The sequence below is a fragment of the Fistularia commersonii genome, chromosome 1 (assembly GCF_037954325.1).
Source record: "Fistularia commersonii isolate RoL2024-O1a breed Wild chromosome 1, RoL_Fcom_v1.0, whole genome shotgun sequence".
Lineage (NCBI taxonomy): Eukaryota > Metazoa > Chordata > Actinopteri > Syngnathiformes > Fistulariidae > Fistularia > Fistularia commersonii.
The window spans coordinates 22,638,414-22,655,244 of record NC_141284.1 but is presented as its reverse complement, the minus strand read 5'-3'; the positions used below and the strand labels follow the sequence as shown (position 1 = coordinate 22,655,244).

At 40.4% G+C, this 16,831-nt stretch overlaps 1 protein-coding gene across 1 annotated transcript in view; it reads left to right on the top strand.

The window, feature by feature from the left end:
- The window catches only part of cdin1 (CDAN1 interacting nuclease 1), a 57,371-nt gene that overhangs the window by 534 nt on the left and 40,006 nt on the right, over nucleotides 1-16,831 (top strand). The window contains exons 2-5 of the mRNA XM_086155016.1: nucleotides 2-129; nucleotides 11,287-11,332; nucleotides 12,367-12,431; nucleotides 13,250-13,310. Coding sequence (XP_086011142.1) covers nucleotides 2-129; nucleotides 11,287-11,332; nucleotides 12,367-12,431; nucleotides 13,250-13,310 — 300 coding nt within the window. The remainder of the gene's footprint in view (nucleotide 1; nucleotides 130-11,286; nucleotides 11,333-12,366; nucleotides 12,432-13,249; nucleotides 13,311-16,831) is intronic.

Below are 16,831 nucleotides of genomic sequence, written 5' to 3'. Positions count from 1 at the left end.
GATCGCTACAGGAGCCGATCAGAAAAAGATGAGACTCTCCCGAGCTGAATATAAAGAGATAGCAAGATGGACAGAGCATCTTCGACCCACCAGACAGTGTATGAAGATGTTCAAGGAAAGATTTCCCACGTAAGTTATTGAGAGAGTCTTCGGTTTGGGCAGTGTTGTGTTGTATTTGTGTCGTGACATGTAAACAAACCCGTATGTTTGTTTACATGTAATAGTTAAATCATCAAATTGATGTGCGTAATGATCACATGTAACCCTACATTCCTGTACACATTTAAAAACTGGCATGCATTTAGTAAATAGAAAATATCGTGCAATCCTGCAATGAAACCCGGTGTAAACTGAAAGAGTGGGCTACATTATTGGCCCCTCTATAAACCCTCCATTAACTATTTTTGTATATCTTGCTTTATTTCAATTGTAAAATACTCCTAATTCCCCTGCTCACTTGTTATTATGATTAATGAATTCCTCGCTACTCATAGGCTCCCTCAACAAAATTAGCCAATTTTTTTTTTTTTTTTTGCAACGGAAGGCCTGCACACCCAGAAATCGAAGAGAGAGGTTAATGGTGGTATTTGCCATTCTCCTTGACACTGAGGGCCCTCACTTTATTGAATGTAACATGTGTAATCCCCTAAGGCGACTGGGACACCGTAGCTGATCCTGTCCAGGTCACTTACAAAGTCGCATGCATTTGGAGCTTCCTACTTCCATTTTGCCCTAATCACCAATCTAGAAGAAGGTATCATGTCCCCAAAGGGGACGTAGCCCAGCCTGAGGTTGCCTTTGTTCCCACTGTCAGCATTTTACAGAGTATACCATGAGTATTAAGTGCATACAGTACCCTGCACATTTAGTCATTGACACTAGGAGGTCCTTCAAATGTTTTTTTTTTTTTTGAGGTTCCTCTCATTTTGGCGTCCAAATCTAAACCGTCTTTAACAAACACCTTAGTGGCGGTGGTACTGGTGGGTATAATAATTAAAGGAAAACAAGGTCGTTTTCATTCCAATAATTCTTCATGATGTGTCCCTCTCGGAGGTGCTGGCCGTAATGTTTAGTCTTGCTGGTTATTGTTATTGTTTCGTTCACCATAACCAATCTCAGGGAGGTCCTTGCTCTCTAAAATCCCTGAGTCTCGTCGCCGGGCCTGACAGAGAGGCACAGCAGTAGTGTTTTCACAGCCTGCGAAATTATTCTGGTTGTCCAATCAGCTGAGCTGGACTCTGGAGGGTTAGTGATTGGACTGGCAGGAAATCAGGCTCTTAAGACATAACATATCGACTAGGCCATCCATCATCTCTTAGCATGCGCTAAGGCACGGCAGTCAGCCACCCCCACCCCATACCCTTCTTGTCCCCTCGGACTGTGTGGGAGCCCTGCCACTGCGTAAATATTGGCCAGGATGGAGATGGCAGGGCGGGGGGCGAGCGGGCTGTTGTGCACTGAAGGAGTGGCCAGATAATTGTTTGGGTTACAATAATCAAGTTAAAGAAATCAACTGTGTATTAAATAACTTTAAATGGACATTAGAGTGGCATGCTGTGCCAGCCATCGTCTGCAAATGTCATATGGAAGCCCTTGGCAATAAAAGATTATTCTTGTATCAAATCCCATATACTAATCATAGTATTACAGATTTTATTCAGGCATCTATTATGATTATCCAATACCTGCGCATGCTGCCTAGCTGATGCAAGTTGATGCAAGCTGGTAATAATGAAGTGCAATAAGTGTTTGTTCATAATGTAATATAATTAATTGTTAAGTTGCTCATGATAACTTTCGTATACGATTGATCGGTCACTTATAATATGGATGTATTGACTAAGTAATCGGTCTATAAAATGTCAAAAAACAGTGAAACATTCTAAACCTTGATTTGCAAAGCAGATAACTTTAACTTCAGCTTTTTAAACTTTGTCATAGAATGGTGAAACAAATAGAAAAAAAAACAAAATTTTTCACATTGAATTACCTGAGAGTTTAAAAATTTCACTGTTAGTGTCAGACAATAGTAGATTCATAATCGCCTGCTTTTGATTTCAATGTTGACGTCTAATCATTCCAATTATAATTGCAGCTTTAATGTAATGCGTACATAACTGCAGTGCACCTCACTTTATATTTCCTTGCGATCTATACATACTAGATGCATGGACTTACAACTTTTCACATCACACAGCTATAGATCAAATTTTTATTGACATCCCGATCTTAAATTTAGTATTTTGGCCAGTCTTTTTCCACGTTATATTTTTGATACACAGTAATGCAGATCAATGCATATCAGCCACTTTAAAATCATTGCTTTTTATTTGCCCCTTAAAGGGAGGAAAATTTCAACTTTGCACAAAGCCACGGTTACAGACAATTTCAAGGTAATTTCCGCGGACGGTCTGTCATTCTTTCTTTAGTGCTATGAGTATAGTGGGAGGAGAGTGGGAGGGTCCCACAGACAGACAGAAAGAGAGAGATTGCGTTGAGGAGTCCTTCATCTGTAACGGCTGCATAACACAGATGTTGGGAGTCATCTGTCAGCCTGGCCTCCCTTCCTGGGCCTGAGCTGCTCTGGGGGGAAAGGAATTGGACACAGTGCTGTCACTTTTTACCCCCACGCACAATGGAGGCACATGCAAATATCAACCCCCATTCTTGCCCTCCTCTTAGCCAGCCGTCGTGTCCTGCCCAAGTATCTGGACCAAAGCTGAGCAGCAGAGCAGGGGGACAGGGGGAGGGCTCATCGAAGGTCCACACAGGGGAGGGCGGGAGTGACATCAGTCCCATTAGGTCCTTCTTATGCCATGTATTAGAATTGGAAATGATGGGCTCCTCTGCAAGACCTCGCCTGGCTTCCCCTGGGTTCAGAGCGGACCCCTGTCCTTCCACCCTTTGTCCCCTGAGAGAGTCTGTTTAAGGAGGATGAGAAAAAAGGGGGAGGGAATGTGAGTAATCTGTGTCCTTCTGCGGTATATTATGAATGAATCTGGATGTAATGATTACCCCCCTCTTTAAAACTCCATTCAGCCCACTCCTCATATGGCTTTCGCGGCCACAGAAGGCGTGAACGTGTGCAGAAACCGACAGATGACTCCTTTTTGGAAAACCGCTTGAAAAGTAAAGTGTGAACTGTCCCTGCCCTCCAAACGGCAAGTGCCTCTTACTCCCTCTGCCTCCTCATCCCATCCTGGCGCGCGCATATCCACACAGCTCCCTGGTGAGGAGTCCCTGAACGTTTTCGAATTGGGCCCTAATGTGCCGTTTTCATTGGCACTGAGGCGGGCTGCAATATGGTGCGGCAGATCGCTCTGGGAATATGAATGTTGATTAAGCATGCGTTCAGCCTTTTGAAATTCTGAAGAAGTGTCAGAATAATGGATGTTGAGCAAATGTCAGGCATTTGTTAATTTCTCTGTTATTTGGGGTTTATCTAGCTATGATCTTTGGGAGGAAGTGAAGGGCAGGGTTGTTGTGGCATGTGCCATTGATATGGTGATTTCTTGGCTCCAGACACTTTGTTTTTGATGGTAATATCTCGGTTTGGGACCAAGCTGAGGGATTTACTCATTGATTATTTATTGTGCCTGGATTGTTTATACTATTCAACATGTTGTGTAAACTCAATGATGTCGTTACTATGACTTGAGGCATTAAGCTACATTTACTTTTAAATTTATAACTTGAGAAAATACACAAAATTATTTTTTATTTAAATTTTTTTTCCCAAATTTTGATCAAATGTTATTGATTCAGAGTTTTAATTTTATTATTTTGTTGTGCATTTGTTTGGAAAATTGTACAGGTTTTTTTTTCCTTCTACTTTTTGTATTTGCTGGTGATGAGCAAATAGAAGGCCAGCTATATGTTTATTTACATATATACATATATACGTATTACTTGGTGTATTCGCTCAGTTATCAGGAAAATGATGAACGATGAGATAGTCATCTTTGGAAACCAGCGTGATGCTGTATTTTCGGCATCGTCAAAAGGGTTTCTGACTGTTTTGGTATAATTTCTCTTTTCACTTACCGCCATACTTTTCAGCCTAGAATTACTTTGGGGGTTCTACCAATCATGAATGATGACACTCTTTGCCTACATTTATTGGTGCACTCACTTCGTTTATGAAAGTTGTATTATTATTAGTAGTACTTGTCATTTTAAAAGGCTTCACTGATGGTTTTTAAAATGCAAAATGTGCATATTTTTTTATGATGTGAGGAGAGCGTTTTAAGACATTTTACACACTCGGAAGTCAGTGCCAACATTGTAAACGTTCAAAATGGTCCCAATTGGATTATTTTGCAATTTAACTGCTATTTCCACCATTTTCTCTGTGGAATCAGCCGAGCCGCTCTCCTGTAGCTCAAGTGAATGTGGAAGGCTATTTTGTAGCTGGGAAGTGGCAATGACATTAGCCAGAGGGTGATCTAGTGCAGATTTTGTGAGGGCAGGCCCCAGCAGCCTCCAGTGAACAGTGCCTCACACACACTTCTGCCTGCCAATATTGAACAAAACACAAACTGGCAGTTGGGGCTTAGGGGTACAACTCATGCAGGCTGAGAGGCTGGCAAAGTAATGCCGCAGCTTTATGTGGTTAGATGAGCACTCGAAGGGTGAAGAGATGAATGAAGTGTAAGTGGAGTGGGGAGACGTAGAAAGAATTCGAGAAGCCGTGCTGAGTTTACAACTTCATGTCAGGCTGAGTAGTTAATGAATAATAGATGCAATCAATTACTTGATTAGGAAGCAGAGGAATGACTACTTCCTCTTCATATCATAGTGATGTTGTCCAAGCACGCTATAGATTGCATTGCCTTTTCGGCTCATTGAGCTAAAAACACTGAGGTAAGCAGACCGTTGCTCATGTACGGTGCTGCTTTTAACAATTACAAGGGACCCTGACTGCATGGTTAGAGATTGGATTTAGGATGCATATATTTATGCGGCAAAAATTCCACATGATTCAAAAACAGTCTCTCCGTTTTTCCGGGGCGCATCATTGGTGCAGTCCTTCAAGCCTATGTCGAGGGAAACCTTCAGAGGGACCACAGTTCAGCTAGATAGCCGTGGTAGAGCCTCTCTCCCCCGGGTTTTCTTTGCACACCGGGATCAATTGCAAAGGAAGAATGAAACAAATTGCCCAGAATGGTACAAGTTCTCCAGTCATGCTTCGGGGGAAATAAGCAATTCGTCAGTGTGATGTGTTTCATTGCCAGATCAGCGGATGCTCGCCACTTTACGGAGAACAGGAACATAATTTTTAATTTTCCTCAAGACTTGGTTAATAGCTGTAAAAAAAAATAAAATAAAAAGGAAAATAAAGAGTTCCACTACTGGATTGTAACCCCAGTAGAGATAAGCATTAGGGATTTTTAAATGTATTTTCATGAAAAACCAAGTGTTCAGTTTGAGAGACAAATCTCTCAAACTGACCAGCAGCAGTAACATCCACAAAATCCCAACTTTTATCAGATTTCTTAGATGCTCAAATATGAAATTTACCCATTGGCTAGGTAAATTTCCTGGAATGAACTGCTAACTGTTTGACAACAGATTAACCAATTCAACTCCCAATTGAAGAATCGTGCATGGTTTGGCATTTGAAGTGCAGCTAAGCTTTGTAGATAGACTGTGGCTATCCACCATTCCAGGCACCTGTTAGGTGAAAAGCAAAGAACGCTTAACTCTGGAAAATGAAATTTCATTTCCTGAAATGCTGTCACTAAAGAATTTTCGATTACTGTGTCAAGCAGTTTCTATGTTTTTGTGAAATGTGTTCTTGCCACTAAATTTAAGGGGTATTTGACCTGCATGGCCGTCGCTTAAAAATATATGTCTGGCAAAAATCAAACTCCTGTAATAACAGCTTGTCAGATGAAAATAGTTTCCTGTTTTTTTGTTCTATAATTGTAAATCGATTATCTCTAGGTTGGGAGTATTTCACGATGTAACCGTTGGCGAGGGGGAAACAACCAAAATGCCGTCACATTTTTTTTTGTTCACATTTTTTCATAATTGATTAATTGACAATGACCGTTATCTCAAGTTGCAGCCTCAGCTTAAGCAAACACTTCTACTACTTTGTGCAACAGTACGCTAAGCTATGCTCTTTAAGTAAAATGGTAAAAAAAAAAGTTCTCTGTTGTCCAACATGGTCATGAAAGTTATTAGCGTTTCTGAGAAATTACAAAAAGGACGGTGACCGGGGTGGAATCTTTTCCACACTTCTTGCCAAAGTTAACAGTTCAGGCATCTCAAGGCACCGGAGATGACAGGAAGTTTAAAGATAAAGTATGAAGGCCCCGGTTTTAAAGTATATACTGTGTGTCAGCTCAAGGCTACACTCCACGGCTGAACTTTCTACCTAAGACTAAGGCTGAAGTGCAAATGTGAGAGGAGAACCCAGCTAATGATGAAGCGGTGTTAAATTAGCTAATGTTACTTGGGGCTATTTAATCAAATCAAACGCCTAGAATAACATGACCAATCGGGGCTTCACACAACATGAATTAAAGTTCAAGACATTACCTCATCTGTGAGGATGACTCGGGCCTGAGTCTTGCCAGATTCATCATCGGAAAAGGTGGTCATTTTGATCGAACCTCCTTGGGGCGGAAATGAATTATGAAGAACACACTGGAGGCAAGTTTTGGATAAATTCCTTTACTTGTTACAATCTGGAAAGTATTGTGAGAACTAATAGAAATGATGATTTAATTTCACACGCGGAGATTTTTTTTCAATCATTTACATTGAATAACCCTAATATTACAGACTGTGACTGAGTTTTTAATAGAAGAACTAGTGGAAAACTAATAACATTTATTTAACAATGTAAACATATCTGCTCATTACGCAAGTATTTCTGTAAAGCTGCATGAAACCTACTGTGCACGTGTGTTGCTTTTTGTTTCTGTCTTTGGCATTGCACTTCTCGATAAAGCTGCAAACCTTTTTTTTTTTTTTTTTTTTTTTAACCCCGCACATATGTTTTGTCGTTGATGACAGCGGCTTCGGCTGAGGGACAGATGTGAACATTTTTCCTATCAGCATGTGTAATTATCATCATATTACCATATTGTTTAAACTACATTCGACTGTTTATTTCCGCCTTGAGAAGTATTGATATGCAAAAAGTAAATGCCTCGTGTTTAATTGTCAGTGCCATTCCACGAGAGAAAACCCCGAGACGTGCATGGAAATCTTGACAGCATCAGAAACCCACCAGGCAAAGCCAAGAGTGCCCCAATACAGTTGAGCGAAGTATTTATAACTAAACCAATCAATATTTCCATACGCTCTCTAATCGTTCTCATGATTCTTTATTGGCGTTAGTAAAATTTGCAACGCCTAAATCCCTCAGCTCCATGCCCTGAAGAGTCACACCATGTGACGCTCTGCATGCAAATCTACCAAATTCTAAGCACTGTCACAGCATATGATACCAGTGCCATTAGCCAGGTGGCTTTCATTACCTAAATTACAGCTATTGTTTATAATTAATTATTTGTAAATAGGAAGATTCTGAATGTAATTGATAGCTTGAAACGTCCCCCGTCTCCAATTAATTAGGTTGATGGGGATTTCTAGCGTTATCCCCGCCGTTCCTCCCCGTGTTGTGAGGACACGGATGTACGCTGACTGCGCGGGGAGATAAGGCAATTCAACACTCGGGTTTGAATTTGTCAGATTCACGAGCTGCGGGATAACTTAATAGAGCCGAAAGCACTGACCAGACAAGCATGGCGGCTCCGTGACAAAGTGAAAGTCCCTAATTGTTTTTAATTTCATCTCCTGCTTTACTATTTTGGGTGCCAGTGCATATTAATGCTCCGTCTTGTTGCGTTGTAAGGGACAATAATTAGGTTGAGAGTGAATGATTTCTTAACCAGTCTTGTGTCTCCCAACCTTCTGTTACTCCATATTGTAAATGATATCCCGGAGGGGCATGTTTAAGTTCATTTCTTTTCTTCCCACAAAGGTCAGGATAAGGATACAAGTGCTATGTTGTCACTCAAATCTATTTTCAAGTGCGTTGGTTATTCTCATGAATACGTTTCAGTAACTAATCACTGGTTTGGTGTCACGTTGTCAAACTTCACTGCAATTCATGAAATACAATTTAAAGACCCTGTGTTTGTGCAAAGCGGCTCTGCACAGATGTCTCTATTTTCTCTCAATGATAATGTTTTTTTTTTTTTAACAAATTTATTTGAATCTTCTAAAGTACGTTGACCAAAGCTACCCCCTCGCGACCCCATCAGCAGCACAGCAAATGATAAACACATGCAGGCTTACACTTTGTAACATAACATGGTTAGTGTGGTCAAGCCATAAGGGGGAAAAAAAAAATGTAAATATATATATATATATATATATATATATACTTTTTTTGAATGAAAATGCATGTTTTAAGATAAAAACAACAAAACAAATCTTTATTAACTGCCTACTATACTTTGTGTCATTTCATTTATTTAACCTGAAGGTTAGAATCCCTATAAGGCAGGCAGTATAACGCTAAGCGGCGGATCCGTTTAAGTGGAAATTTAATGCTACAACTGTGATGCGTCTTGGCTCCATGATTCGGCTTGAATTGAGCGTACTGTGCCCAGGAGAGCACAGACTAGACGTGCCTTAAAAAGAAAAAGCCGCGATGACGAACTAACTTGTCTCTTTTAAAATGGGGGAAAAAAGGAAAAAAGTGGCGTAAAACATTACAAACTCACTTTCATCACCCGCAAACCTTTTTGCTTTTTTTTTTAAAATAATTTCAGTGTTGACAAAATATGGGCTGACATGATGAATAAAAACAAAGGTTTCTGAAAGTTGTTGGTGTTTTTTGAAATAGATATGTTTTTCAAGATATTAAGAGCAGTTTACGTCCCCCTTTTTTTTTTTTTTTTTTTTAAGTTAACAGGGTATAGATTTAGCAATTAGGGAGTAATCATGCTCATTATAGAGAGTAATCCATTTAAAACCTAACAGATGTCTGTCCCGGTGAGGGGATCGCAATGGTCCCATGCCAACAATAAGGCAGTAATGTTGTTGAAATGTTCAGGTGCAAGGTTGAAGTGTAGAAGAATTTCTTCTTTTTTTTTCCCCCTCCCTTAAGTGTCCACATGTTGACAGTTGACCATTTAATGGCCCCCTTAATTGCGGTGGCCCCTTTGTCCCTAAACATCATTGTAAATTAATGCTGAGATGCTGTTTTTTTGTTTTGTTTTTTCTCCCCCCACCTCAGAGTTTCTCCCCTCTTGTGCCCTCTTCTTTTACTTCACTCTTTGCTCTTCTTTTTTTTTTTTTTTTATTTACTAACCGTAATTCAGCTGCTGGGAATTTTCCATTGTCAAACCGGAGGAAGAACGTTTTTCGGCTTATAAAAGGCAAAGTGAGAACTCGGGAATGTGTGTTTGGTGCGGCCTTGGAGGGATGGAAGATGGTATTCCAGCTACCTCAAGTGGTTTTTGACCATCCATACCAAAGAAATGAAACAAAAATAAAGCTTGATTTTTATTAACACTAGCGGAAAGGTGTAGCAGATGTTTAAACCTGCGCCATCCCTCTGGACACCCCTGGGATTTAGCACTGCTTTCATTCTGCGATGAAATACAGGATCTTGCCTTTTTTAATTTAAATTACAGCATGATGTTTTATTTTTTGCAACATAAAACAACATACAACTCCCCATCCTGGTTGTACTTATCCCGATAAATCAGTTTAAAGCTAAGCCTGCGAAGCCCGCAGCTGGTTTTTAAAACAATAACTCTGGATAATTATTTTGTTAGGTGCTCCGATTTCACCCGCCACATTTTTTTCTGACCCCCTTTTGTTGACCTCAGTAACACCAGTTTTCAACAACAACGATAAGAGATGATCTACTGCCTGTTTCAGTTAAATTGATAACAAAAACCCTGAGTTATTATCTTTAACTGGGTCTAGTTATATTTGTGTGTGTGTGTGTATATATATTAATATTTGCGCCTCCCAAATACTTCTTTGCTATAAACTGGCCCCAAAAATGACAACGATCCTCTCTTACTCTCAATTTCAGTTTCAACAAAAAAATCAACAACTTGAATTTGGTTTTACCCTATTTCTTTGACCGTGTGTACAATGCAGCTTTGAGATTTATAGTGATTGATGTTAAAGGTCTATGCACGCTCCATATTTCACGGGATATGAGAAGCTCTGGGCTTCTCAGTCAGTATTTACATAGTATTCTCAGGTGACTTGTAACAAAAAGTCCATTACGTTTAACAATCTAGCGTACTGATAGCAGGAGGTGGATGCTGAAAACCACCAGAGACAACTGCGCGTGTGTGTGTGTGTGTGTGTGTGTGTGTGTGTGTGTGTGTGTGTGTGTGTGTCTGTGTGGCTGTGTGTGTGTGTGTCTGTGTGGCTGTGTGTGTGTCTGTGTCTGTGTCCGCATTTGCATTGTGTTCATTGGATTTTTGGTCATACACAGGGTTGATGCATGCACTGCACAATTACAATAATATCTGTCACTGTGCCGAAAACCATCAGCTCCAAGGGTGCAGCGGGGTCGGGGAAAGATACGGGATCGGCTGCGACTACACGATTGGCTCAGCTATGTTTTCCGAATTAGCCTGGCCGTCCGGTATTTGACATTGACCGCGTCCCGAGATGAACGTAGCTCATGGCAACCCAAGGATTCGGTCACCCTCCCGGGAGTCCCGGCTCCCTGCAGCAAAAAGTTTCCATTTTCATAGTCCTTTGGGTTTTAGTGGGAGGGCCAGAGAAGCCAGTACACCGGTCCTGGACGGTGAAGCTGCGATGACTCCCACACTACAGCGTCTGATTTTGTAGCAACATCCCACAAAACACAGTGTGAAAAATAACCGCATTCTGCCAAACACTTCAATTATTATCTTTTGTTTCCCCTCTCATTTCACTTATAACATTTGCCACGAGCAAGCACTTAGTGCACTTTAAAATATGAAGCACACATCAATTTAGTGTTTTCATGCCCTTTTACTGCAGACCAGATACATCCATGACTTACACAAAAAAAAAAGCTATATTCTTCTCATCTTGTGTACCTCACACAGCCTTCCCCCGCTTCTACCTCTGCACGGCAGGAATCCTTTGTCAGAGGTGTTCATCTGGAACAACTTTGCCACACTTGTTTTCATGTTCCTTTAGATTACAGGGCAGCTGGCCCCCGCTTTGAAACACCCCCTCCTCCCTTTGTCTCTGTGCAATGCACTCTGGTAATTAACTTTGTCCTTCTTTTATTTGTTCCAGTCACTCGCAGTCCACTCTTCTGAGCATCTTCTCCCTGGAGTACCAGGTTAGAAGTTTTCTTCCTTTGTGAGCCCTGACAGGTGCCTAATTGAATGATGAATGTCCCTTTATTTCTTTGTAATTGAACTGCCAGCTCTCTGATTGGTTTGGAGGATGCCCCCCCCCCCACCATACCCTTGTTTATTTCGGCCCTCCACCTCCCCCTCGCCCCCCCACCTCCTCACGTTCACATTGAGGGCCCTTGCCTGCCCGAGCCTCGGTGGATGTCTGCCAAGCCTTCCCATCCATCTGTCTAATAACATCTAGCCCCTGCTTATTTGGTGGACCTGTAATAAATTATGCTAAACCATTATTATTCTGACAATAATAATTTCCCCGTGTAGTGTGGCTGCGTGTGCTAAATGTTTGCTGACTCGCACTGTCACTGCCGCTTTCCACGGCTGACAGCGGATGATGATAAATGGCTGCTGCCGCCAGTGGCAGAAGGCTGCACAGGCAGAAAATGGAGTCATTTATCATCCCCCTGACATGTGTCAGTCACACTGGCCGTCTCTGTGGAATTACCTTTTTTTTTATTTATTTTTTTATGTGTGTGTGTGTGTGTCTGTGTCTGTGTGTGTGTGTAGTAGTTTTTAAATAAGTTGATTTTTAACCAATGTGCTCCTTCTTTTGTCCCAGGTCCACCCCTTTTATTTATTTCTTTTTTTGGTGAAGATACGATTTGAATTGCATGGAAATGTCAGCTCATGGAATGTCAAATAGGGTCATTGTTTAATCTAAAAAAAAAAAGGGGGGGGGTATTAATAAAAGCTTTGATTCAGGGGGATGGGGAAGGAACAAGGTTGCCTTGGCCCGTTTTGACCCTCAGCAACCTTATTGAAATGAAATCACAGTGACCTGTAATCCCAGGCGCTCGCACAGCAGAATGTGAAAGAGAGGGCAAAGCTGAGTATTTCTATATTGCATCTATTTCCATGTTGAAAAAAAAATCACTAATAAAAAAAGGAATCACCTATTGGTGATATTTATCATTTTAATTTTCTTTTTTTCTTTTTGCATTAATGCTTTTCTCTGCCACAGAAACGAACTAAAAAAACAATCTCAAGACACCACGCACCAGATGTCATTGAAAGCTATTACCAGAGGTACTGAATTACTCTTAATTACTTTACAGCCTTTCATTTCTGTCTTGCGTAGTCTGATTATCTTCCTCTCATCTCAATCACTGTTTAATTTTTTTTTTTATAAAGCTGTGCCCATTCTGTGGCTCATGAAGGAACATGAGAGTAGGTGGTCCACAGTGACAGATATAATCTCCTCCAAACAAATCACCACACTCCAGATTCATTCCAGACCTCCACTTGCACCTGCTAAGTTAAAGCTCTGTTCTCTGTGTCAAACTGAAGGCAAGAGGGGGGAAAAGGGAAAAAAAAATCATCAGCCTTCCAAGATTTGCCTTAAATAGCCCACAAAGGGCTGATTATCTGTAATTCAATGAATTGGGGTTAGAAAATAAAAACACGGGCCATGAAGGGAAAAGCTTGTTTGCATATTGCAATTATCTTTTATCTAGGTTATTAAGCCATTGTTTTGGGGGGACAAGGCCGGGTAATGCCCTTCTAATCTACTTACCCAACAACAAACCTCAGAGATGATCTGGGTAAGATCTGAAAGGGAGCTGCAGTTCTAGTTGGCAAAGGGGGGGGATTTTTGGGCGGCGGGGGTTAACTAAGTATCATACGCTTGTCTGGCTTGAAGGAAATCTGAAGCCCTTCAAGCAGCGCTGTTTTAACCACATTGAGCTCGCCATATGCCACCCAGGGCAAAGTCATCAGGGACATCGGCAAGTCTTGGCTAGCCGGGGCCGGTCCTCTTCTCCCCTCCTGTCTGTCCTTGTCAACAATGTTTTTGTTTGTTTAGTTTTTTTCCCTGATTTTGTTGTTTGTTTTTTGCTTTAAAATAGATATCTGAGTGTAGCCAAGGCACGTCCCACTGCTCCCGTCTTGCTGGAGTTGGCCAATGAGGTAATGGTGTAACCTTTACTTATTTATTTTTCTCCCGCTTGAACATTCTTCCCTTACCTTCAAAGAATCTCTGCAAGTGATGCCTGTTATTTTTCCCTCTATAGATGGATATTTAGAAGCCGGCAGCGGCTTTTGATTTTCACTCTTGTCTGTTAGTCATTAAGAAAATTGGTAAAATGGTCACCTCTATTATCAATTATTTAATGTCATTAACTCACCTCCATTAAGCAGATGTGAAAATACTTTTTTTTTTCCTTTTTTTTTTTTTTTTCTGTGTGTTTTATTATGTAATTTTCCTAATTGCAGCCCAGACACAGTTACCGTAAACTGCGGACAGGTGAGGGTAAAAGGGTCATGTGTTGATTGCAACCCCCTGCCACTCCCAACGCTTCACCCTTTCTTCACTTTTGGGTGTCAGTGTTGTATTCGTACCTCGATTTTGGTGGCAGCAGCCGTGTGCATACATGCAGCCGCACATTACTGTAAATCCAAGGTATTCGGTTGGTATTTGCTGGGGTTTATGAGTTTATTACTAAGTTGTTTCTGTAATTGTGCAGGAACGAAGCAATCAACTTAGTTGTTTCTGTATGTAAATTTCAGTGATATTTAATATTTTCTGCTACCTTTTACCAATCTGAACATTTCAACTGTGTTACTTTTGTATTTACATCTATATAATTAACCTGTGCACCATTTAGAATATTAAGTATCTTCATTACATCACTGAAAAGGTGTACTTTTTTATTTTGCCCTCAGAATCTACTATTCAATGTTTATTTGAAGAGTGATCCCTGTACATCTTTTTAAAGCCAAGAAAGACACATTCAGATTTTTACTGGCACTTGGCGTCAGTGCCAAGGATTCCTCATCTGAAGTCAGTATAGTTCACATGCACCACTGGCACCTCAAACCCGACTGACATTATTCATTTTCCATTTAATTGACACATTATTTTTTTTTTTTTAAAGGATTAAATTCAGCTCAGAGATAACTGTCTATGAACCATTTAACTGTCATTTTAATATGCTACTTAACATTTAAACCAAGCACTCATGCTCTCTCAGACCACTAATTGATGTAGTTTCATCCCTTTATGAGACAGTATATCACCAATAGAGCTGGAAATGATAAAAAATGATGAGGACTGCTCATTGAATCGTTTTTTTCTTTGGCCCTAGAAATAATCTGTGATTATTGCCTCTTAGCTTGGCTGTGGCCGCTCTAGGCTTTACGTACTCTCTGAAAATCAGTCCAAGTCCCCCTCCAATCGAAAAAAAGTACTCCTTGTAGAGCGATCAGCGTTCGGGGTTCAATGCTGGAAGTTTGTTTTGCCAGTCGTTAATCAAAGTGTGTATTTGCTCTCTGTCAAGTGGTGGGTTCGTAATATAATTCATGGGGTGTATTTTGGATGCCAGTTGTGGTCTGGTACTCGGTTCCTTGAACCCTCTAGATCATAATAAGTTTGAATAGCTTAGATTGTGAGGTGAGAGGCATCTTCTTTTATAATACTAATCAAATCTAACCCATAATAATCAGTGTTAACTAATCTTACTAGTAATTTATGATTAATCACATATATGTATATATATACATATATATGATATGTTATAAAAATATTATCAATGATGATGAAGATTGTTGTCATGCTTTGTACATTCAGATATTCTGCTATTTTTAATTTTGTTAAAAAATGATGTATGTGACGATACCAAAGTCAAAGAAATAAAGAATATTATTTTTAATGCCATGTTATTACACCCTTTATGTGTCCCAAGGATTTCTTATACATGCAGGCTTTTAAAAGGGTCCTGTCATGCAATCAGGGCTCGGGGATAATAAAATCAGACCAGGAAATTGATTAAATTCTCATTATTTTCAATGAAATTTCAAGGCTGTCTGTCCCAAGTTCATCAAATGCAGTGGTCCGACTTGAGAATTGAGACGGACTCGTGATTAATATGAGAATTAGGGAAACCCAAGTACCTGAACTAATCAGGTGGTTCTTATCTCAGCTGAGCCGGCATCGGTAATGTCGTCATTTTTCATGTGTCAGCTGTGATGCAGGTTACTGGGAATCTGTTGTTCTCATAGGTTTCAATGGGACAAAGGCCAGTAAGCACAGATCGGATAGGGAAGGGGGAACACGGCAAACTATAGCTGATGATCCGAATGCTTCTGAGAGCGATGAGAGGTCTTAATGAAGATATAAACTCCAGCCTCACCCATAAATTATTATAGACACATTTGGCCATTTATACGCTTCTCCTTTAATTTAATGTTATTGCGATGTTAACAAATACAACTGTTGGTAAAATAACATTGTTTAGACAGGAGTCGTTCCCGGCCGCAGCGTCAGCTCCCCCAGCGAGCATCAGAGAAAAGATGAGACGTAACATTTTCAATACAAGCTATGGGCAAATTTGCTTTCAATCCCATTATGCTAACAAGACAGAGGGGTACAGATTTTCAACTGCAAGTGTGTATTTCATAATGAGATGTCTAGGAATGGTAGTCTTGAAGCAGTGTTTTAATTCCCTCTGTACTAAAGAGGCTACAAAACTTAGTAATGAACTGTCTTGTATGTCTTCTTTGGTTTTGTTTTCACTCCACACTCCTTTTGTGCCTTTTAAAGGTAAATAGCTCCTACAGTTGTTGTCAGTTAAACCGGAAAACTTGTTGTTGGTTTTCAGTGCACACCTTTTACTCAGCTTAAAATCTATTGTAGCCGCAGGAGATAATCGAAAATAAAGCCGTATACTGTTGCATACTTGGTAGAAGGTGCTCCAGTTGCTTCACTGCCCACAGTAGTATGTATTCTTTGTTTTGCATTGGCCGCAGTTAGCCTCACATTTGTTTTTTGAATTACCTCCCCCCATTCCTCTTTTTTGATAGCACCTCTACTAATTACTAATGACCCCAGAAGTTCACTTTGCAAGGCTGACCTCTGACCCTGGAAATCACAGAGGCTTAGTCAAGGAATCGCTACCAAGTTGCACATTTCTGCTATCAGGACATGACTACTTCCTAACACTGTTTTCAGCGATCCTATTGGTTTCTACAGTTGTACCTTGGTTATTATCCTATGATTATAGCTCTCTTTTGTCTCTACCCTTGGCAAAGCATGTGCTACTTTTTTCCTACAAGATGGGAGATTAATATCTTTTCATTTGATGGGAGCCAAGGCATTTCTCTGCTTGGTAATAAGCGATTCCTTGTTCCTGCGGGAAAGGGTTATTACAAAGCAAAGCTCTCAAAGACTCATTTGCATGTGGGCTGTCAGAAGTTCGGTCAAAGTTTTGAAAGGCAATAATATCATTGGGATTCATTACTAACACTGTTATCAGTGTGACAAGAGTCGAGGGTAGATCGACTCTCTAATATCAGTGACGGAATTGTTTTGCCTCTTTGTTGTGTTTTCGTGCTTCCAAAATCCTATGTACTATTTAATCTGAGGGTTTTTTTAATGAAGGAATTCTACAGAAAGAAGTACCTGTTTGATTGTTTTTGCCACTGTTTGAGGC